We start from the raw sequence: 24,134 nt of genomic DNA, 5'->3' as shown, positions 1-24,134 counted from the left end.
GTAGGAAAAAATTTTGGATTTTTTCCAAGAGCTTTGCTACTGGTACTGGATCAGGATAATTAGCTGCACAAAACCAGTTCGAGGGTGATTCTGCCTTAAGCACCATCGCTGGACATTGAAGATGTCACTGAAGACAGAAAATATCCTGCAGGAGTGGAAGAAAAGGGGTGAAACCCAGGACATGGACAGGGATGTTGAATGGATTTTAGGATCGAGTTGGACCACTAGGAAGAGTCCTGGGGAGAAGTGATGGCTGGAAGGACTGGAAAAGTGGATGATCTGAGGATGCCAAGCAAAGGAAGGATATCTCTCCATGGCCAGGTGGAGCAGCCAAAAACCAAGGGGCTTAAACTGGTGGGAGAGCTTTCCAAGGTCAAGGATGATGAAATGCTGGACTCATTTGGCTCTAAAATTGCCATTATTTTAAAGATTTTTTTTAAAGAACGGGCTTAATGAACTTCTTCTTGGGGAGGACATGGGTGGAAAAGGTCCTGCCTCCCAGCAAGACGGTGAATTTTTTTTATTTTTCCAAGTGAAAGGAAGTCTCTAAATTTGTCTGGAAATAGACAAATGAGCAAAGTCTCGTTTGGGCAACTCAGCAAAGGCTGATAGATTCAGCCTGTCCTTGAATATTCATCACTGGATTGGGACCAAACAGAGAAACACCACCTTAGAGGCAAATTTCTGAAAGAGAGATGAATCCAAAGGTATCATGGGAGGATTTCTGCTGATTCAGACCCTGGAATTGCTTGTGGGGTGTACCTGAGGGGATTTGGGGTGACAGGGCATGGAAGAGATATGATGCCCCCATTTTTCCTTTCTCACTGAAACCACGTCTTCTAGTGAGGTCTCATTCAGAAAATTGGGTTTAATTAGTCCCACTTAGGGAGGGAAGATCCCTCCCAAGGTTATTCCCTATAAAATATATTCCCATCTAATTATTTTGAAGATGTTCCTTATTTTGCTGTTGCCCCTTTCCCCTTCCACATATCACATTGGCTTTGTAACCACAAAACCTGAGGAACTGCTGTGAATCAGTATTTTCATGTCATCTTTCATCTCTCCCCACAATTCATCCTCCTTCCCAAGGATGGATTCCACAGATTCCTCTTGCCTTAGGATAACTGGGCCTGGCAGGGCGGAAGATTTGTGTGTTCTCATCGGCTGCGAACGTTTGCTCAACGCTCTGTGTTTTCAACACTTGACAAAGTTTATTTAAAAGATGGAAAAAAACGGCTTTTCCTTTCCCTTTCAGTGCCAGGCACCGTGTGTTTGGAACAGGGGAGAGGTGGGAAATGCTCCTGACAGTTTAATAGCTTGGAGTTCACTTCCAGTGGGTTATAATTCTGCTTTTTCCCTGGATTTATAGGGTTGGGGTTTTTTATCTCTACTGTACAAAATCTGATGCCGGGCACTGGGGCTGATCCATCCACACCATCATAGCATTCCCAAGTGATTTATTGATGGATGCTGGTGGTGAGTTAAGATTTGATCCTGGGGATGCACTTCCTGCATCCTTGTGCTGTATTGGGATCAATCCTGGGTCTTCCAGGAGCAATGGGAAGAGCAATTTTCCATAGCTTTTCTGGAATTGGCTTTGTGGGTGCTGGAGAGGTGAGGAGGGCACATGGCTTGGGGACAAGGAAAGTGTCACTCCAATCCCAGGAAAAACTTTTGGAGGTGGTTTGGACATTAAAAAACTCCCTGGATCAATCACAGCATCACCACGGCCTGTGCAGCTGCTGAGAACTTTGCTCTCATCCCACATGTGGCTCTGCTCCCAAAGGATTTCTGCACCTTCCACACTTGTCTCTGGAAAACTGCAAATATAATACAGAAATAATTTTTTTTTTTGCCTTTCCAGCTAGATAGGGATCTTGCATGTGGCATAATTAATTGCTCAGGCAAGGATGGAGAAGAAAACCCAGAGCTTAAACACTCTCTGCTCATCCCTGTGGAAGACGAAGATGTGGAATCACACATGGAAGGGCTCTTTCCCTTTGGGATGACTGGTATTTCAGCAACCATGTATTTTTTCGCTTTGCAGAAGTCTTGAAAATCAGCCATGGGATGTTGTGGAAAGCATTGGCTACGTGGCAATTAATTAAACAACCAGAATAACTGGGTTTCTCCTCTCACAAGGAACTTTTCCTTCATTTCTTTCTCCAGCTGCTAAGGCATTTTCCAGACTCTTGAGGAATTTCCATGAAATCAGGGGGAGAAGCAAAAGGTCCTGGGCGATGTAGAGTTTCACAAAGAAATACAGAAGGGGAAATACAAGATTGAAAGCAGCAGAAAGCAAATTAAGGTTTGACATTGTCCGGAAACCAGCCCTGACCCCAATCTCTGCACGAGCCGCCGCTGCTGCCGAGAGAGGAATTGCACTCCGTGAGCTGGGGCTGGCTCCAGCAGGGTTTTCCAAGTGTCCAGGCTATTGTTCCATGGGCACATCATCACCTGCATGATTTCTTCATGCTGAGAGTTTAGCTCTTGGTTGGAGAAAGGCTGGTGGCTTTCGGGACTCCAGAGGTGACAGTTGGCCCCTTGAACAATGTGATTTTATTTTTGGGGGTTTTCGAATTGTCTTCATGACCATAGATTCCAGAGCCTTGGAGATACCCAGGATTGCTGGGCTCCCAAAAGTGGAGGCTTAAGAGGAGTTTAAAGTCCTCTCGAGCTGAGGCATCTCCCACACATTATGATGGTGGCTCTGATCCCAGAGAAACAAATTATTGATTAAAACATGGTTGAGTTCAGACCTTCCAGAACTGGGGGGGATTTTCCCTGCATCTGGATGCACTTCCTGTCTCCATCCTGGTGTGTAACATCCCCTTCTGCCTCAGTTTCCCCTCTCTGCTGCAAAGGTGATCAGCTGGGGAGATGGAAGGTCATGGAATCATGGAATAGTTTGGGTCGGAAAGGAGCTTCAAGACCATCTCATTCCAAGAGTGGAGGTGGCAGGGGCACCTTCCACTATCCCGGGCTGATCCAAGCCCCACACAGCCTGGCCTTGGACACTTCCAGGAATGAGACAACCACAGCTTCTCTGGGCAACCTGTTCCAGGGCCTCATCACCCTCACAGGGGAGGATTTCTTCCCAATATCCCATCTAATTCTGCCCTCTGGCAGTGGGAAACTATTCCCTGTGTCCTGTCCCTCCATCCCTTGTCCTAAATCCCTCTCCAGCTCTCCTGGAGCCTCTTCAGGCACTGGAAGGGGCTCTAAGTTCTCTCCAGAGCCTTCTCTGCTCCAAGCTGGACATTCCCAGCTCTCCCAGCCTGGCTCCATCCCTTGGAGCATCTCTGGACTCCTTCCTCCACTGCATCCTCCACTGCTGGGGACAGACGATGGATGCTCCTGAACACAATTTGGGCTGCAGTGGGAGAACTCCACACTCCACAGAGCTGAAAGAAAGTGCTCTCTGGCCTCCCTGTTTACCATCTAATTTTGGAAGTGCTGAATATCATGGAAACATGCTTCCAACTTTTTCAAGGATGATGAAATGCTCAGTGCTGCTGTTGGCCCAGTGCTTGTGGGAATGATGCTCCTTCCTCTGAGCCACTCCTTTTTACAAAAGGAAAAGAGGGATTCAGGAATGTTTCCACCACCCATCATCTTTCTCTGCTTGTAATTTTAAGAGGCATTAGGGAGGATTTGCTCTGGTGTGCTGGGCTTTGTCTTTTCCCCATGTCCGTGGAAACATCCCAAGCTTCTTGTTTGTCCATCATGACCCTGTCTTCTGTCTTCAACACACCTTGAGTGTGTTGGGATCATACTGGAGGTGTAAGGAAGACTTTGGTGGAGGAGAGACCAGCCCAATGCACTGAGGTGTGGGAGCAGGGAAATTTGGAACGTTGCTATCCTCAGATTTCCACTGGTTTTGGTGTTGCTGGTACCAGGATCCCTTTGTGCTCACTCCCTTTGAGGTGAATTCCTTGGGTTTGGGATTGCTCAGTCTCTTGCCTCTTTTTGATCTCAATTCCTTGACTTCTCCAGGATCAGTCTCTTGTTTTGGGATTGCTTTGTCCCTCGGACACTTCAATCTCAATTTCTTGGCTTTGGGATTGCTCAGTCCCTTATCTCTTCTGACCTCAGTTCCCTGGCTCCCTCAATCTCAGTGCTTTTTCTTTGGGATTATGGGTTCCCTTGGTTCCTTTTTGTCTCAATCCCATGGCCCCTTTTTACCCAATCCTTTGCCTTTGGGATTCCTCAATTCTTTCCTCTTTTCAGATTAGTTCTTGGTTGCTCAATCCCTTGGCCCCTTTTGAGCTCAGTTTCATGACCCCTTCAATCTCAAGGCTTTTTCTTTGGGATTGGGGAATCCTTTCAATCTCAGTCCCATGGTTTTGGGCTGCTTCAATCCCTTACCCCTTTTGAGTTCAATTCCTTTACACCTTCATTCTCAATGCCTTCCTTGTCTTGGGATTGAGGGATCCCTTGGCCCCTTCAATCCCTTGTTTGTGGAATTGTTCTGTGTCTTTGAACTCAGTCCCTCAAGTTCTTTAAACTCAATCCCTTGTTTTTGGGATTAGGGGATCCCTTGGCCCCTTCAATCTCATGCCCTTGTTTGTGGAATTGTTTTGTGTCTTTGAGCTCAGTCCCTCAAGTTCTTTAAACTCAATCCCTTGTTTTGGGGATTCCTCAATCCCTTGCCCTTTTTCACATCAGCTCCATGGCCCCCTCAGTCTCAGTGCCTTGTCTTTGGGATTGTGGGATCTCTTGACCGCTTTGATCTCAATCCCTTAATTTTGGGATTTTTCAATCCCTTGCCCCTTTTGAGCTCTGTCCCTTGGTTTGGGGATTGTTCAATCCCTTTGACCTCTTCACTCTCAATCCCTTCATTTTGGGATTGTTCAGTCCTTTTATCCTCTGGAGTTCAATCCTTTGGCCCCTTTTGAGCTCTCTCCCTTGGTTTTGGGATTGTTCAATCCCTTTGACCTCTTCACTCTCAATCCCTTGGTTTTGGGATTGTTCAGTCCTTTTATCCTCTGGAGTTCAATCCTTTGGCCCCTTTTGAGCTCTCTCCCTTGGTTTTGGGATTGTTCAATCCCTTTGACCCCTTCACGCTCAATCCCTTGATTTTGGGATTGTTCAGTCCTTTTATCCCTCTGGAGTTCAATCCTTTGGCCCCTTTTGAGCTCTTTCCCTTGGTTTTGGGATTGTTCAATCCCTTTGACCTCTTCACTCTCAATCCCTTGGTTTTGGGATTGTTCAATTCTTTTATCCCTCTGGAGCTCAACCCTTTGGCCCCTTCAATCTCAATGCCTTGGCTTTGGGATTGCTCAATCCCTTTCACTTTATGAACTCAATTCCTCAACTCTGGAATTGCAGGGATCAGATCCTGCTCCTGGCCCACATCGGCTCATACAACATCCAACCCAGGGCTGCTTAATTAATTGAAGCTGAGTCATTAATTGAAGTTGCTTTGTTAATAAAACACTTGTGACCACCTGACTCTGGGACATTCATGGGATGCAGGGACAGTCAGGCAGGAAAACAGGAAAATCTCTGCTTGTTTAGAGGCAGCTCATCCCTTCTTTTTCCGTTGTCTTTTCTGGAATGAGGACTTGTGCTGTCCAGTGAGGGAAATAAATGACCCCCAGCAGCTGCGAATGCTGATCCTCGAAATCCGCGGAACCCACTTAAATGAATAATAATTAAAGAAATAAATTTCCCCAAGTGCAGCCTCAAAACTTTCGGTTCAGCAATAAAGCCAAGGAGAGACTCAGAAAATGAATCGCTCGACTCTTTCCGAAGGAGGCTGCGGTGGGAGAGGTGGGATGATAATGGAAACTATTAAAGGAGCCAGTGTGGTTTAAGGAAGCCTTTTCCAGGTCGTGTGGGAACAGGCTGAGGAGAGGTTGTGTGGTGATGCTGACGCCTGAGGGATAAAAGGATTGAGCAATCGCAAAATCATGGAATTGAGGGGGAAGGAGCCAAGGGATTGAGGAATCCCAAAACTCAGGGGTTGAGCTTGGAAGGGACCAAGGATATAAGGACTTGAGTAATCCCAAAGACAAGGCACTGAGATTCAAGAGGCCGTGGAATTGAGCTCAAAAGGGATAAGAGATTGAGGAATCCCAAACCCAAGGAATTGTACTCAATGAGCCAAAGGACTGACCTCAAAAGGGATGAGGGACTGAACAATTCCAAAACCATGGGATTGGTGAGCAAAAAATGGCATCACTCTGTTGTGCTCATCCCCCATTTGGAGCACTGGCCAGCAGAGCTGACCACCTGCCTGTCATTGCTTGTGCAAACCCCTGGTTGATTCCTTCTGTGTGTAAGATTTTTCCATAAATTATTCTTGCCTTGGGATGGTGGAAGTAGATGGGAAGCAATGGGCTTAATACTCAACACTTATGATTCTAACAATGTTCCCACCCTCTTGCCTATCCCTTGGCCCTACCCCACCCCAACTCTGAATTTCTTCCTTTTTTTCTGCCTATTTCAGTTTTCTACCGATTTTTTCCCTCCGTGGGGAAGATTTCCACAAATTATCCTTGATTCGGGATGGTGGAAGATAGGAAGCAATGGGCTCAATACTCAATACTCATCATTCTAACAGTGTTCTCACCTTCTTGCCCATCATCCCTTTGTCCCAGCTCACCCTAATTCTGGATTTCTCCCTTTTCTGTATTTCTCCTTTTTTTCCCAGTTTTTTACAGCTTTTCCACCATTTAAAAAAAGTAAATTATTAGATAAGATGCTCCAACAGACCTTTCCATGAGATGAGGTCCTGATCCTTGAGCTGTGCCTCGGAGCAATAAAGTCCTTCCTAAATAATTAAACAGGTGATAATTAACTGTGATATTTGCAGCCAATTTTTAAGTCAAAGGACTATTTGGAATATTGTTTTCGGGGTGTGTTTGCTGCATCCCAAGCCTCTGGGTGACGGGGAGCTGAGCAGGAGTGTTGGATTGGATGGGAGCATCCTGATATCCATGCGGGAATGCTGGAAAGCACCGAGTGTTGCTCCTGAGTGAAGTTCCTGGGCTGCCAAGGGAAATCTCTAAATCTCTGCCAGCCTTTCCCTGGAGGAGAACGACCTTGAGTTTTGAGCTGTGTTTGGGGTTATGGAAAAAAAACCACCCAGGATGCTGAAGATGGACCTGGGTCTGCTTGAGCTGAGTTTTAGGATTAAGGATATGAAAAGATCCTAATTAATTTATAGTTGGTGCAGGGGTGCAGCATCCTACCCGCTTGTTTTAAACATTTTTTTTGTTTGACAAGGATGAATTGTGCCTTTTCCCCTTTTTCCATCAAAAGCTGGAATTCCAAACGTCGAGCCAAACGCTGCGGAAAACACCGCGGGACTGCTTGGCTGTGGATTCCTTCCTAGGAACAGGGGGAAAAAAGAAAAAAAAAAAAAAAAGGAGTTAGGCTGTAGCCCCCGCTATTAATCATAGCTGTAATCATGCATTTAATGAACATGACAGCTCCTGCTCCCTCCGGAGAGACGCGCGGAGTCTCCCGGCTGGATTGGGAACAACAATCACTTCTCACCGCGAGCCACCGGAGCCGCCAGCGCTGGGCTGGGATGATGCATTAAGAGAAGCAGCCCTGTTTGCACGGGCTGTGGGTTTCCTTACGGATGATGCTCCTGCAAGCGACTGAATCATCAGGAAAGGGGGGGAGAAATCCACCTGTCCCTCGCACAGGGTGGAAAATATCCCGGCTGACGCCGCTGTGCTGGGTGTAATCACTTCAAAAGCCCTCAGTGTGCAGTTCTTGATGCTCTCTGTGCCAGCTTTTCTTACTTGCCTGCTTTTTTCCCCCTTTCTGTTGTTCCCACTGCCCTGCAGCACACACATGGGAAGAATTTACCATGGCACCACTTTAAATTTCCATAGTGAGGGACTTTGGCAATGCCAAAGACGTGGGAGTCACTTTCCTGATCTGACAGCACCACTGTGTCCCGATGTTCTCCCTGGCTGGGAAGTGATTGAGGAGAAAATTGGGACAGATCTGGGACTGGGATGTACCCAGTGTTTTGTCTGGACCAAATGAGACTCCCAAAGTCGAGCCCTGGGGGCATCGTTTCAGCTTTTTGTTTAATTTAGGCCAGACTGCAGCAAATTTTGGCTCCTGATGTTGGATTTTAACCCTTATCCCTTTTTCCAGTGTCTTTTGATGTCCCAATTTCACCCCAATTTCAATAGTACACCCTCCATTGCCAGGAATATTTATTTATTAGTGCATTTATTAATGCAAATCTCTTTTCATAACCAGTTGGGAATTCCAAGTTGACAACCATCCTAAAAATCCAAATTTAGGCTCCCTTGGACCTCCTGAAAAGTCGGGAACATGCAATCCCCTCTCCTGCACACCCTTCTTGTCACTTGAATGTACACAAAGCTTTTATTTTTATTTAAACTTTTTTTCCACGATGCAGCAGCTTCAAAAAATACCCTCATGACAGAGCCTGAGTTTTCTCTGAAAATCCCAATGGATGGGGAAATGTTTAATTACAGAGCTTTCTTGTAATTGGCTTGGCTTCTCCTGGAGAAGTATTTGGGTGATTTTCTCATAGTTTGGGGAGGATTTTCACATGGGATGAATAATTAGGGAGTGGGAAAATGTGGATGGGGGTTTGCTTTGCTTTGCCTGGAAGGATGCTTTGCCAGGATGGATCTCACATGGATTTTGTCATGGATGGGACCACCTCTTGGGTAGTTAAACTCCCTCTGGGATGCAAGTTAATCCCTGGAATGGGAGATACACATCATGTTATTGCATGGCTTCTTGCTGGCAAATGAAAACTGGGAGAAAAAAGCAAAAAAAAAAAATTTCATTAATGTATTTTTGCTACATAAAAATTCCAACCCACTGGCAGGAGGCTGTTGACCCCTTTATTTATCCTCTATCTCTTTAGTGATTCCTCCTTTCTGGCCATGATGACCTTTAATGGCCCTTCCAGCCATAACCATTCCATGATTCTGTGATTCCAAACTTGTTCATCCCTTTTGTATCTGCTTTTATGCCCAAATATTAAATATTTAGAGGGATTGTGTGCTGCCCTCCGGAGCTGATTCCTGGTGAAGGAATATTCCTAGCTTTAAGGAATATTATGCAGAATTCCAGAGGGCTGAGGATGCTCCAGCCCTATCCTAATGGATTTTAATTTGAGGCTTTCTCCCCACATTGTTTGGGAAGTCAACCTTGCTCTTAATGAAGACTCTTCCGTAGCGTCTTCGGAGCTTCCCAAAGTTGGTAAACGTTTATTCTAGCACAAAAAAAAGATGCCTCCACAGCCTGAGATGGGAAGAATTTAAAAAAAAAACAGGAAAAAAAAAACATCTCAGTGGTGGCTCAGACGCCCCGTTGATGGAATTTGATGTGCAGAGGGAACAGATGGGGCTTCGCCGACGCCGGCAGCCGAGCGACAGCTCGCGGTGCCGCGCAATCAAATTCCACTCGCTCAACTTCCCAACACGCCCGGGCTGGCAGGTGAGTGACTGAGCCGCTCTCATCCCACCTGGGAAACTGAAATCCAGCCTTTCTTTCCCGTCCATTCCTCCCTGCACCGGTCAAGGATGATTTGATTCCGTGCGTGCATGGATGGGAGTGGGCGCTGGGCTTCCCTGTCCAGCTGCAGGGAGCGGCCAAGACAAGCGTGGAAATTTGTTGGATTGATGGTGGAAGCGTGGGATTTGCTTGGAGAAGTGTTCTGGCACGTTTGGGTGCTGAGGGGAAAAATTCCTGCTGTGTTTTGGGGCTGGCAAGGAGCACTTGTGCTGGGGCTGCTCCAAAGGTGGGAAGTCCTTGAAGGGCATCTTTTCCATTGGTTCCCTGGGAGCTCCGTGGTTTGGGTTAAATAAGATCATGGAATCATGGAATGGTTTGGGTTGGGAGGGAGCTTGAAGATCATCCAGTTCCAACCCTCTGCAAGGGGCAAAGACACCTTCCACTATTCCATGTTGCTCCAAGCCCTGTCCAGCCTGGCCTTGGACACTTCCAGGGATGGGGCATCCATAGTTTCTCTGGGCAGTTTGTGCAAGAGACTCCCCACCTTCACAGGGAAGAATTTCTTCCCAATACCCCATCTCTCCCTGCCCTCTGGCAGTGGGAAGCCATTCCTTCTGTTTTACCACGCCAGGTTCCTGTCCATAGTTCCTCTCCAGCTTTCCTGGAGCCCCCTTAGGCAATGGAGGGGGGCTCCAGGTTCTCCCTGGAACCTTTTCTTTTCCAGGCCAATCAACCTCAGATCTCCCAGCTATTCCTCATAGCAAAAGGTCTCCATCCCTCCAATAATTTTTGTGGACCTAAGGTACTGAGGACCATGTGAATTCCTGCAAAATTTCTCGATTCCAAGCAATGATCCATGTTTTTCTCTCTCTCCAGCACTGAGATTGCACTCCACACCCAGTCCTGGGCTCTTTCCACCCAGCCTGAGCAGATCCTCAACGTGCCGATACATTGCCAGGTCTGTACTCCTCATGGGAAGCAGGAATGATGTGCTCCATCTTTGGGCTCAGGAGGGAATCAGGAGCTTCAGGAGCAGCTGTTGAACTGGAGGATGATTTGGTGAAGCTCTGGCTGCTGCTTTTCTGCAGCTTCTACTTCGAGGTGGTTTTAAGCTCAGCCAGACCCTCTCCACCCTCCCAGGGAAGAATTTCTTCCCAATATCCCATTTATCCCTGCCCTCTGACAGTGGGAAACCATTCCCCCTTTTCCTGGGACTCCAGCCCTTGTCCAAAGTCCCTCTCCAGCTCTCCTGGAGCCCCTTTAGGCACTGGAAGGTGCTCCAAGGTCTGCCTGGACAGTCAGGATGGACATTCCTGGCTCCCCAGCCTGGCTGCAGAGCAGAGGGGCTCCAGCCCTTGGAGTATTTCTGTGGCCTCCTCTGGATCTGCTCCAGCAGCTCCACATCCCTCTGCTATTGGACCTAAGGGCTGGAGGCAGCTCTGCAGGTGAGATCTCACCTGAGTGGGGCAGAAATTCCCCATCTCCTCCTGCCCACACTGTGGGATGAGCCCGGGACATTGTGGGTTCCCATGGCTGGATTTTGTGGAGCTTCTCATCCACCAACTCCCTCAAGTCCTCCTGAGGACTGCTTTCAACGCATTCTCCACCAAATTTGTGCTTGGGGTTACCCACTACACATCCAGGACCTTACACTTGGCCTTGCACCTCCTTTTAATCCCGGAGCTGCAGACACCCAGCAATTACAGAGGTAAAAATGTGCATTTCCTCTGAAAATAATTTCCTTGAACCTGTGTTTTTCGTGGATAATGCACTGTGTCCTCATCAAACCAGATCTGACTGTGCCCTACCACTGAATTATCTACTTGGAGAGATCTGATGTGTCCCTCATGGTTTGTGTTCACCTTGATCTCAACGCTTCCCCTCTCCCACCTGGTCCCACACATCCCAAGAGCTGCAGGGTAATTCCCTCTCCAGCTGGAAGCTCATGGAAAACATGTGCTTATCAACTTCTGAGTTCCTTAAGTAGCTTCTAGTGGGACCAGGCAGTTAAAAAGGAGCTTTTCTGCTCTTTGGTGGTACTTTTTGTTCTTGTGGCCATCATGTAGGTGCTCGTTCTTTGAGGTTCATGAGCAGGTGCCCACTTGAAGGCCAAGAACAGCATCAGGCCCAGCTGGTGGGACATTTGTTGAAGAGCCCTCCAGGTCATTCAGCCTTGGCATCCTGTGCTGCACAAGGAGAGGATGTTTCCTTCCTCACCATATTCCCCAAAAACGTGGGAAACCCTCTCCATGCTCATAAAATCCAAGGAGAGAATCAGAGTTATGGGGGTGGGAAGGAATCTTGCTGGTGACTTTGGTGTAACCTTGCAGATTTTAAATGATTTGGGGTAAAATCAGCCAAAAATTGAAAATATTTAAGGGCTTATGAGCATGAACTTCCTAAATATTTCACTCTGCAAAGATGGGCTCCTCTGTGGTTTCAGATACTGTTGAGGTGTCTTCTCCATGTTGTTGTGTGTTGGAGCTGGAGGTTTTCCCTGACCTTGTCCCTCTTTCTCCTTCAGCCGTGCTGTGCAGAGGAGCTTGGCCATCATCCGTCAAGCCAAGCAGAAGAAGAAAAAGAAGGAATATTGTATGTACTACAACCGCTTCGGGAAGTGCAATCGAGGCGACAGCTGCCCCTACATCCACGATCCAGAGAAAGTGGCCGTCTGCACCAGGTAGGGATGGACACGGAATTGTGGTGAACTGGGACATTGGGTGGCTTTGGTGCTTCCTTGTGGGGTATTCCTATGGGAAACAAACTGGTAACAGAGCTGTAAGACATCAGGAATGGGAGTTCTGGGTCAGGTGTAGGTTCTGCACTGTTGGTTTGGAAGGAGGAGGACAAGAAGAGGCCAGAGAATCATGGAATTGTTTTGGTTGTAAGGGGCATCAAAGATCATTGAATTCCAAACCCCTGACATGGGCGGGGACACCTTCCACTGTCCCAGGTTGCTCCAAGCCCTGTCCAGCCTGGCCTGGAACACTTTCAAGGATGAGGCAGCCACAGTTTCTCTGGGAATTCGATTCCAGGGCCTCACCAGCCTCACAGGGAAAAGTATTTTCCTAATATCCTATCTATCCCTCTGGCAGTGGGAAGCCATTCTCCTTGTCCTGTCACTCCATCCCTTGTCCCAAATCCCTCTTTGTCTCTCTTGGAGCCTGTTTAGGCACTGGAAGGGGCTCTAAAGTCCCTTTAGAACCATCTTTTCTGGGCTGGGTGACTTGAGCCCCTGCCCTGACCACACTCCAGGTTATTCCTTCAGGAGCATTCCTCAGATCCATTTGGATCAGTCCAGCAGGTTTGAATCCCTCAGCCTGTGATGTCGTGCAGCTCCGAGAGTCGGTGATTTATTCCAGGAGAACTGAACTGTGTTGGCAGTTTATTAGACCTGCCCAAGAGTTGATTAAACTCCATTATGAGTCATTTAAAAGGGCAGAAGAGCCAACTCCACTGATGAACTCCTGGAGTAATTTTTCCATAAAATTGCCGCTGTGCTGGAATCACTTGGAAGTTGCTCAAAGCTCGATGGGAGACGATAGAGGAGGGGAAGGTGATTTATTGGTTTTTTAACTGATTTTACTCCTTCTCACTCATTCTCCCATAACTCCTTGCCTACTTCAGGAATTGTGCTCCTTGAAGTCTTTTGGGTCTCCAACCTGTCTCATTTCCATGGATCATGGGAGGACAACACTGATTTCTCCCAGTTTTGTGTCTCCTCATCCTTGTTCATTTATCTCTAATCCCATTCTTTAGCTTTCCCTAATAATTTTATAATTTTGTTAATCTGGTCTCACAGTGGTCAATCCTAGGAAAACTCTTGACATCCTCATGTGCTTTGGGATCTTGGTTCCTGTTCTGGGCCTGTCTTTGCTCCTCCTGGTCATTGGCCACTCCCACCTGGAGCTACATCCAGGATCTCTTGGAATGGGGTCATAGAACCCTGGAATGGTTTGGATTGGAAAGGACCTTCAAGATCATCCAATCCACCCCTCTGCCATAGGCAGGGACACTTTCCACTGTCCAAGCTCCAAACCTAGTCCAACCTAGCCTTGAACACTTCCAGGGATGGGGAATCCACAGCTTTTCTTGGCAACTTGGAATAATCAGGGGTCTAGGAAGGACCTTTTTCCTTCTGGGAGCATCAGGTCTGAATTTTGGGGTACAAACCTTGCTTTACCTACTAATGAGCAGCCAAATGTGATGAAAGAACAAAATCTATCAGGAATCATCAGCTGCTCTTCCAGCAAGGGGGATCTGTACTAATTTAGGGTGTGAAATGGGCTTATGGATGAGCTCGGCAGCAATTGTGTGGTTTTTGTGACCCACCTCGTGTCCAACCTGCTCCATCTGCTTTATCTCCAGGTTTCTCCGTGGCACCTGCAAGAAGACGGATGGGACCTGTCCATTTTCCCACAAGGTGTCCAAGGACAAGGTCTGTGTGCCTTCCCAACGGGAATGTGGCTTTATATGCAAAAGGATGGATGTAGGAAGCTTTTTCCTCACTCAGCCCTTCCAACTGAGTTTGGAGTTTCCTTACTGAGCTGTTCGGGCTCCTGAATCGTGAGAGAGCCATGGAATAGTTTGGGATGGATGGGACCTTCAGAATCATCTCATTCCTACCCCTCTGCCATGGGCAGGGACACCTTCCGCTATCCCAGGTTGCTCCAAGCTCCATCCAACCTGGCCTTGAATTTTTGTGGGGATGGAGCATCCACAGCTTCTCTGGGAAACCTGTGCCAGGGCCTCCCCAACCTATGGCCGAGGTCTAGAAAAGACCTGTGAGGTCTTAGAGGTCTAAAAGAGACCTCCGAGATAATCAAGTCCATTTAGTTGCATCTAATCCTTCCCTACTTCCCTAAGATCACATTTCCCTGGAAATCCCTCTGTGCTGGGGTCAGAGGATGTTTTAACAAACATAGCTTGGAGGTATAAATTAATAAAAATCAATTATAAAGTGCCAATCAGCAAAATCAGGTTGAAACCATGGCAAAGCAACTCTGGAGTTCATTTTCATTTCTTGATGGAAACCTTCATCAGAAGGTTTTCCACCTTCTTGATGTGTCTGGAGCTCTGTGGTTTTATTACACAAGGCGGAAAAATAATCCAGATTTTTTTTATTTTGGGTTTATCAGTGATGATTTAGCACCTCAGCCTGTGTTTAGTGGCTGGGATCTCCACTTGGATGTTGCTTTGGAGACTCCAGCACGGAGTCTGAGGTGGCTGAGGCGCGTTCCTTGTCCATGGGGAGCTCATAAGTTATCCGGGAAGTCGCTCCCAATGAGACACGGAGCACCAGATGTTTTTTACATGGATTTCTCTTCAGAGTCACTTAATCATGAGTACATAAAACAGGGATGGGGACAGCTGCATTCCCTGGCTCGTGGCATGTCAGAGTAGGAATGGGGATGAGGATTGATAGATGGAAAATTATTTTTTTTTTTCCATCCTGTAACAGCATCAGACTTCAGAAATAAAGAAGCCAGGAATGAAGGAAGCTTTGCAGGTGGATTAGTTGTTGGTTTATCCAAAATTATTGTAATTAGTGAGGCCAACTACTTCTTGTCATCCAAGTGAACAAAGTGCAGCCCTCTGCCTTCACCTCTGAGGTAAAGGATTGAAATTCATCCACAGAACCATGAACTCCAAATTAAATGGAATTTCAGGAGGTGGTGAAGTCTTTCTTGGTCCCAGAGCAAAAACCCTAGATGAAACTTGGGAATTGGACATGCCCAAGGAGCTGTTGCAGTTGGTGGTTTATCCACCAAAGAATGTGATGGTTGGATGTGGATGAATTTGTGGTCTCTCTACCCAGGAATATTCCTCAACATGTTTAAATTCCTGGTGGAAATGTGGCCTCAGTTTCCCCTCCAGAAGCACTTGGTTCCTCAAAGAGGATGTCCAGATTTGACTTCTGGGCGCTGTTTTGGGTGAATAAATTGAGAATGATGGAAACCTCAACCTTTAGCAGCACCTCTCCAGTTTGAGAATAATAACAGTGACATTGTGGTAATAAAACTGAATTAAAAAGGAGTGACCATGTCAAGGAGCTGTTTGCCAATAGCATTTTGGGGACAGAATCCCTGGGATGGGATCCCATGGGATGCAGTGACCTCAGCCCATCTCACCTTTATCCTGAGGTAATGAAGGATCACCTAAACTCAAGATGAGTCATTAATTAACAAACCAAAATCACAGTAGGCAGTAGCAGAAAAGCTGATTTTTCTGAAAAGCTTTTGGAGCACGTTTTTCCTGCCATGCTCCGTTGGGAAGGGGAATTATTTTTCACAGGATTAACCAACCTGAGGGTGGTTCAAAGGTCTCCCTGTTTGCCACCTTGTCATCAGCAAGGGCTGGAAGAGAAACAACCTTCTCCATGGAGTTCAGGCTTGTTCCAGGGTGATTTATTGCCATGGGAATGCTGCTTCCTAAAGCGGGAAGCAACTTCACTTTCCAGGTCCTGGAGCTCCCCATTAACCTGAGTGGTTCTTGGCAAAGGTGGCTTTTCCCTCATTTATCAGGGCTGGGAAAAGCAGGTGGAGGCACTCAGCAGAGGAAGGAAGCAGTTTTCCTCCTGCTTGTGGAGTTTTTGGAGTAAATCCCACCTTTTCCTCAGGTGAAGGATTGTGCCTCATTGGTTTTTCGCTGTTTGAGTTGAGGTTTTAAGGCAATCCATGTTTTTTTTTTCTCATGGGATGATATTGGTGGTTTGGGGATTCCTGATTTCGTTGGCCCCGTCGATTTCACTGTGTGGTTATTGGAGAGGAACATCCCAAAACCTCCTGGTCAGAGAAAGTTCAGGTTGTTTTGTGTCTCAGCTCGGTGGGATTTCACTGGGATGGGATATCCAGTCCAGGAGGTGAAGGATCAAAGGCTGTCCGGGTTTGGCTCTTGGTTTCAGGACAAAACTGTTTCTCAGCCTTCGTGCACTCCCATGCCTCGGTTTCCTCACTGAAAAGTGGGAATAATCACTATTTTCTATGGAAAAAATCACTGTTTTCTGTGGAAAACTGCATGGATTCAACTGTCACAGCAGCAGGGAGCTTTTCCCTATCCTAGGGCAGCAAACCCCTTATTCCAAGCAGGGAATGGTCCCCCGGATGGAGGATGGCTCCAGATTGTCCCTGAGCTTTGCAGATCCAAACTCCAGTGGTTTCCATCACCCTCTGGTGATGGAAGAAAGAGCCTGGGGAAGAGGGAAAGCTCTTCTTTTTCTGCCATGGGCAGGAACACCTTTCACTATCCCAGGTTGCTCTAAGCCCTGTCCAGCCTGGCTTTGGGCACTTCCAGGGATGAGGCAGCCACAGTTTCTCTGGGTATTCTGTGCCAGGGCCTCTCACTTTAAAGAATTTTGCTCCACAGGAGACCCAGGCAGAGCCTTTGGTGAGAAGCACCTGCTGAAGTGACACACAGGGAGTTTTTCCACAGTGGATCAGAGCCACTGGCACATCCCAGCAATAGGGAGAAACCAGGAAATCTGAAGGAAGTGAAGGTTGCAAGAAGCCAGGACTCGAGAAGCCGCCCGCTGCTGTTCCAACAGCTTTTCCCCTTGAGGAACTCGGAAAGAATCAGCATTTTTCTCCCTAATAGAGCTTCAAAACTCAGTTGTGAGCAATTTGGAGGCTCACGTGGAGTTTCGGGTTCATTTAGCTGCTGCCTCCAGAGCTTGTAGAGAGTCAAAGCTGTCGAAGGCGGCCGCAGCGCCCCAGTGCCTTGAATTAATGTTATTGTTATTTGTGTGGACGTGCTGGGGTGCAAACAAGGTTAATTGAAATGAGAGCGCTGCTTCCTCTTGATAATGGCTCGGGCTTGACAGCGAGGAGGAGTTTATTTTTGTCGGAGAGCTGCCTTTATTATCCCTTTTTATTAGAGCTAATTTGGGCTCTATATCAAAAACTACATTAAGGGAATCGTTTACGGTCACACCACCAGCACTGCCAAAGATCGCCCCAGAGCCCTGTCCTTTATGTTAATGTCTGCAGTTAAAAGACAATTAAAAATAAACTCTCCTCTTTTAAAGCACCCTTTGTTTTCTTTCCTCTCGGCCTCCAGCGAGGCAATTTAGTTCAACCCTTAATGTGCCCTTCAGGGATAAGGGATTTTTCCGGATAGCCCCGGCCGTGGTTATTGCAGGATTGTAAATATTATTTGGGGATGCTTGAACTGGTGGGACCAGGATGCTGCTGGTGAATGGGGTGATCAATACCACGCCAAACAGTGAGGAAATTCGGGATGTAGGAGCAGGAGGAGCCGGACCTTCGGGAAGTGCGCATTCCAGGTGGCAGCTGCCTGGTCGGGGCGGGAAGCGGGAAGCTGCCGGCGGTTGCCGGTGAGTTAAGGATGCTGAAATATGGCAGCAGGCTGGTAATTTGTTTTTAATGATAACAGCTGGCAGAAGGTGAAGTTTGTGCTTTGAGGACGATGAGGAGAATCCTTGCTCCGTCGGTTTTCCCCGTCGGCTGTCGCGCTGCGGAAAGCCGGGAACGCGGGAGCGCGGGATCAGGGATCTGCTCCGTGTATCCCACTGCTCTCCTTCTCCAATGCTCAGGGCAGGAGCTGCTCTCCTCCTCATTTCATTCCCTCCTGGAGCATCCCTGCCTGCCCCAGTGTGCAGGGACAGGCATCACAGCCCTGGGGAATTCCAGGAAAATGCCTTGGAATGATGCACCTCCCCAAAATCCTTGCCGAGGTGCTTTTTCTCCCCTTTCTAGGAACCACCTTTTGGAGCCTTTATCAAACCCCCTTCCAGCCAGCTCTGTATCCATGGAAGAGCCAAATGGGAAGCACCCCCAGGATGCTGTTTTGGCCTTTATGATGGCCAAAATTTCCTCTGAGATGTTGGAATTCCCTCTGAGAATTCTCTGTGGGATGTTGCAGCTGGGCTGGGTGTGTTCCTTGTGCTGCTGTTCCCATCTCCATCACTGCATCGTTCCTTGCAAAAGGTGTTCCCAGAATTCATGACATTTCCCCATCCCTTCCCTACACTGTCCAGAGGGAATTTTCTTCCTGGTGGGAGTTTCCAGCTTTTCACCCTCTCTCCAGCATCCTGAAGTACGCTGAGGGAAGCGCCTTCGCTCCCTGCGTATCCAAACACCAGGAACATGTAATAACAGGGAGCTGCCTTGCAGGAGACCAATGGAAGAGCTAAAATCACCTCTGGGATCGGTGGCTGGCAAAAGATTTCTATTTATTTTATGCTTGTCACGCTTTTATTTCAGGTCTGGGGGTTGCAGTGATTCTGAGTCACGGGTTTAGGGAATTGCTGACGGATTTCTCCTCCTCTTGCAGATGCCGGTGTGTTCCTACTACCTGAAGGGGATCTGCAGCAACAGCAATTGCCCCTACAGCCACGTCTACGTGTCCAGGAAGGCAGAAGTGTGCCAGGATTTCCTCAAAGGATATTGTCCCATGGGAGAAAAGGTAAAGAGGGATTTTTCCCACCTGTTGTGGGCCAAAACCAAAGCCATGAGCAGCATCCTGCACCAGCTGTGGCACCACAGGGAAGAGTTGGAAGCTGCTCAGCACCTGCACTGTTCTGTGGTGAAGAACAGTCCTGTGCTTTTCCAAAGGGTTTTGGCAGAGTGGTTTGGTTGGGAGAAAAGGGAGAGAAGTCAAAGGCTTCAGCTCATCAGCATGCTGGTGTTTTCCTGGTAAGAGCCTACATGGCGTGTTCATTTGAACTGGAAGCACCTGCCCTGAAAACCCCTCACTGAAACAGATGAAAAATGCAGGAAAATATTTAGGATTCCCAGTTTTACCTAGAAAATCCATAGGCATTAACACTTATTTTCCACTCTGGCTCCGTGACGGGTTTAAACTTGAGCCTTAAATCCTGTGGTGTAGTTTTAGGAGCAAGACCAGCCTTGCTCAGCATCCAGCTGTGCCTGAGGGATTCGTGGAGCCACCTCCAGGTCCGGGGGATGGTTTGGATCTGTGCAGTGAAGTCCTACACGGACTTCATGTGCACCCTGGGGAGAGTTGCAGCCTCATCCATGAGCTTTTGGTACCCAACACAACATGGAAGTTGTGGGAGCAACTTCCCTGGAGCAGGGCTTGCAGCCAGCTGCCATTTGCTGTTTCAAAGGAATTTAGGACACACAGGATCTCACCCTTCTGTGTCGTGGCTAAGGGAGAGGGTTGGCCATGCTGGTGTTCCCTTGGGAATCCAAGTGACTGTCCTGACTCCTCTTTGCTGTTTTCCAAATGGGTTATGGATTATGGTGTGGGATTTCTGCTCATCCTTGGACAACTGTGACCACAGGAAAGGGGGGAATTCTGCCCCTCTGCCCCAGTCAGGTGAGACCCCAACTGCAGGGCTGCCTCCAGCTCAGGATCCAGCAAAAGGAAGACATGGAGCTGCGGGAGTGAGTCCAAATGAGGCCATGGAGATGCTCCAAGGGCTGGAGCCCCTCTGCTCTGCAGCCAGGCTGGGAAGGCTGGGAATGTCCAGCCTGGAAGAGGAAAGGCTCTGAGGAGATCTTAGAACCATTTCTAAGGGGCTAAAGGGGCTCCAGGAGAGCTGGAGAGGGACTTTGGACAAGGATCTGGAGTGCCAGGACACAGGGAATGGCTTCCCACTGCTGGAGGACAGGGTTAAATGGGATATTGGTAAGAAATTCTTCCCTGGGAGGATGGTGAGGCCCTGGCACAGGCTGTCCAGAGGAGTTGTGGGTGCCTCAGAGGGCTCTTCTCCTTTTCTCCATCCTGGTAGCACTTGTTTGCAGAGGTAGAACCCATCAGGAGAAGCCGTAGGTGCTCAGATCCCACCAGCATGGTCTCCAGCCTGTCCCAGAATCCAAACACAACATTGGATGAAATCCTAGGATCATTTAGGCTGGAAATGACTTCTAAGATCATTGAGCCGAGTTTTGAACCCAGCACTGTCAAGTCCCACTAAACCCCATCTGGCCTTTTCCCCATCCTTTCCCAAGGAGAAACCACCAAAGAGCAAAAACCAGGGAAAAAAGCCAAAAGTGAGAGTTTTAAGGAAAGCAGGACATCAGCAGCAGCAGTGGGAAGCTCTAATAAATTAGTCTGGGCCTAATTACTTTTTGTGGCAGTGCGTGGAGGGGGACTTGATGCAGGATAAACATTCCCTCAGAAGGAAAACACAGGCATCCTGCCACCTCCCTCCAGCGCAGCGCCAACCACGCAGCCAGGGTCCCGACAATTATTTTTAAAATATTCCAATTTAAATGAAAATATAAAAGAGATATTTAGAATATTTATTCTATTAGGAAAAGTGCTTACGGCGTCACTTTTGGAATGTCGGGAAAGCATTCTCCTCCAGATGATGGATAGCAGCCTGTAATTATATATGGGGAGAAATTGCTGAGCGGGCCATATTTAACTGGGGAGGAGAAATTCCAGCTTGGGCCATTAAGGGTTAATTTTATTCTCTAAATAATATAAAAAGTGCTGAGTCCGTGCCTTTGCTCCAAGTAGAAAGTCCTCAAATGGACCCCGGAGAGTTTATAATATTCTACTGAATCAAGGAAAAATGTTAACCTTGCTTCATAAAACGATGGCTTGTTAAAGATGCGCAGTCCCTTTTCTTGTGAATTATTTAGGATGGGAGTAAATCTTCCCTCGTTCTGCCTTTCCCTGTCCGAGCAATGTTGGTTTGAAGCACAAAGAGCATGGAACGCGAAGGTGTGTGACTCCAGTTGAGCATCCTGGGTGGATAAACTCCAACTAAGCTGGTCCATAATTAGGAATTTAGGTTGTTTTATGCTGATTTTTGGAACGCTGGGCTCTTCTCCCAGTTGCATTTTCCTCTTTGTGCCGTCCCAGACAAACACAATTCCTGATTTTTAGCAGACCTCCATCAATAATGTCCATTATTATCCATAATTTATGATGTGTCGCTGGCAGTGTTGTCTCTTAAGGACTTCCTAGGATGTGTTGCAGGATTCTCAAGATAAGTTGATCCACCTCTGACCCATTCCATGAACTGTAATTCCAGCTGCTCTTCATACAAATGACACCAGGACTGACCCGCTCTGGCTTCACCAGCAATTTAGAATTAAGTGAGAAAGCTTTAATTTTGCATTCCCAAGTCCTTTTTTCAGGAATGTGGACTGTAGAGGATCTAAATGCACCCTTGGGGAATGGGACAGCTCCTGTACAAGACCATGATCACATCCTCCTTAAAGGGAATGTTACCCCCAACATTAATTAATTAGTCTAAAGTTGGACCTGATGATTTTGGAGAGCTTTTCTAACCTAAGTGATTCCAGGATTCTCTTTCCAGAAGGGAGATGGTGGCAGAGCTAGGACCTTGGTTTCCAACATTCCTACAGGTTCCTTGGTCGTGGGCTGGAAAGTTCCTTCACCATTTGTGCTTCCTAAAGGGATTGTCCCTAAACACAACATTATGTGTGTCCCTTAAGGCCATGGAGTGATTCCCACATTGGAGATCTCTGTCCCAATTTTCCTGGAGCTCCCTGCCCTTGCCTGGCACCCTGACCTGGTCATGCTGGGAGGCCCCTCTGGGCTTGGCCACCTGTACTGGAGGAAGCCCCAAGAGGGAAGTGGGAAGAGAGGGAGAAATGGGGCCTCTTGCATGTTCTTCCCAGGGTTTTTTGGAGATGTTTTCATGAGCTGCTCTACGGTCAGAGCTCCTCTGTGGTTCCACATCCCTCCTCCCACATGGGGCCTTGTGCAGGGGCTTGGAGGAGGAATTCTCTAGGAGAGGATGGGATGACTCTGGTGGGTGTGAGGGATGAGGCAGCACCAGTGAGTGAAGTGTCTGTGGTGATGTGACCCCAGAGTGAGAGACAAACAAGAGGAGACATTGGATGGAGATGCTGTGCATGGCTCATCCCTGGAAGTGTCCAAGGCCAGGTTGGACAGGGCTTGGAGCAACCAGGGGTAGGGAAAAGTGCCTGTGTGAGGGGGTTGGAGCAGGGTGGGCATTAAGGACCTTTCCAACCCAAACCAGATTTGGTGGCAAACCATGGGCTGGGGTCTCTGTGAGGCTGAGAGCCTGGAGCTGGGAGCTCATCTGTAGATGATCCCAAGGAGCAGGTACCTTGGGGTTTGCTTTCCAGGCACAAAAGATGAAGGAAGAAAGATTTAGATGGGATATTGGGAAGAATTCTTTCCTGTGAGGGTGGTGAGGCCCTGGCAGAGTTTGTCCAGAGAAGCTGTGGCTGCCCCATCCCTGAAAGTGTCAAAGGCCACATTGGACAGGGCTTGGAGCAACCTGGAATACTGGAAGGTGTCCGTGCCCCACAGCAGGGGTTTGAAATGAAGTCATTAAGGTCCCTTCCAACTCAAACCACTCCATGATTCCATTGCTGCATCTGGAAAATTGTTTTGTATTAAATAATCTTCTCCCCTCCGTGCCCATTAGTGCCAGAGCTGCATTAAATCCTTCTCTCCGGATTGTTTCCATTGCCTGCCTTGGAGCCTGTGGGTAAATTGTTCCCTCATGGGAGCTGTTAAACAGTGAGACACAGTGAGATTAAACAAAGAAGCTTCCCTGGAAAGGCACGGGGAGATGGGCTGGAATAAATCATGGATAAGAGGAGAATCTGTTCCCATCCCTCTGGAATCCCAACTGGCACATCCAGCCCTTGTGATGGTGAGGCTTGACATGGGGACCTGCCATGGCATGTGCTGGAACTGCTCATCCCAGCTCATCTTATTCCTGAAATCCATCTTTTTATTGGACCAACAGCTTTCACCAAAGCTCTAATTTCTGCCTTATCTGTGTAAAAAATATGGGACAGGGGCAGCACTGCCTGAGGAAGTGCTGCTTCCTTGGGAAGAATAATTTTCCTCCCCCAGGTGGAGCTTGGTGTTTTTTAGCAGTGGCAGCTGCTGGATTTTGCTGTAGAAAATCAAAATGTGGGGATTTTTTCTCAGCTGAAGCCTCGTTCTTGTGTGGTTTTTTGTGTGTTTGGTTGGTTATTTTTTCCTTTTCTGGTGGAAGTTCAACAATTTCCCACCAGAAACGTAATGTTTTGTGTGTCTGATACATTCAGTTTAACACATTTCTTTAGAGAAAGCCACATGAGCTGTGTTACAACAGTAAATATTAAATGTCTGTGGCGTTTTCTCTAAATTATCCAGTAATGGAGAGCAGCAGCCTGAGATCCTTGTTTTCCTTAATCTTTTGTCATGGAAAGGTGAAGTTCAACACTGTTCATGCTTTCTGATCTCAGCTGACTTTTCTGGTTCAACCAGCATTTTTCTTTCCTCACAGCCATCAGATCTTGGTGTTTCTGGGTCTTTTTTTCCCCCTCCTTTGATCCCGGATTGAATCCCAACCAACTTGGCTTCTCCTTGAGGAACTCTTGAGCAAAAGGTTGTCCAGCCCAGGCACAGGCTGACCTGGCAAGTTGTGGAATACTCATTCCTGGAGGGATTTAACAGCCCTGTGGAAGTGGCACTTGTGGACATGACTTAGTGGTGGCCTTGGCAGTGCTGGGGGAATGGGATTTTTCAACCTAGACAATTCCCTGATTCTGTAATAATTTGGAAATAGCTGATGGAGAGCTTTGCCTTTGATAGCTCTTTTATAGTCCACTGCAGCTGTATGAAAATCAACGACAAAAGCAACTTAATTTTGTTTATCCTTAATTTTGGCTCCGGCTGACAGATGTTTTCTGGGAGCTTGATTTGGGGTTTTTTTCCCCCATAATGTGTAGCAGAAA

At 47.6% G+C, this 24,134-nt stretch overlaps 1 protein-coding gene across 1 annotated transcript in view; it reads left to right on the top strand.

Annotated features, from left to right (window-relative positions):
- Window positions 1-24,134, top strand: part of ZC3H3 (zinc finger CCCH-type containing 3) — a 129,355-nt gene that overhangs the window by 87,042 nt on the left and 18,179 nt on the right. The window contains exons 6-9 of the mRNA XM_063175179.1: window positions 10,345-10,426; window positions 11,993-12,148; window positions 13,837-13,906; window positions 18,760-18,891. Coding sequence (XP_063031249.1) covers window positions 10,345-10,426; window positions 11,993-12,148; window positions 13,837-13,906; window positions 18,760-18,891 — 440 coding nt within the window. The remainder of the gene's footprint in view (window positions 1-10,344; window positions 10,427-11,992; window positions 12,149-13,836; window positions 13,907-18,759; window positions 18,892-24,134) is intronic.

Source organism: Melospiza melodia, chromosome 1 (assembly GCF_035770615.1).
Source record: "Melospiza melodia melodia isolate bMelMel2 chromosome 1, bMelMel2.pri, whole genome shotgun sequence".
In the NCBI taxonomy this organism is placed as follows: Eukaryota; Metazoa; Chordata; class Aves; order Passeriformes; family Passerellidae; genus Melospiza; species Melospiza melodia.
Note: the sequence above shows the minus strand (reverse complement) of the source record. Positions and strands in the feature narration are given on the sequence as shown.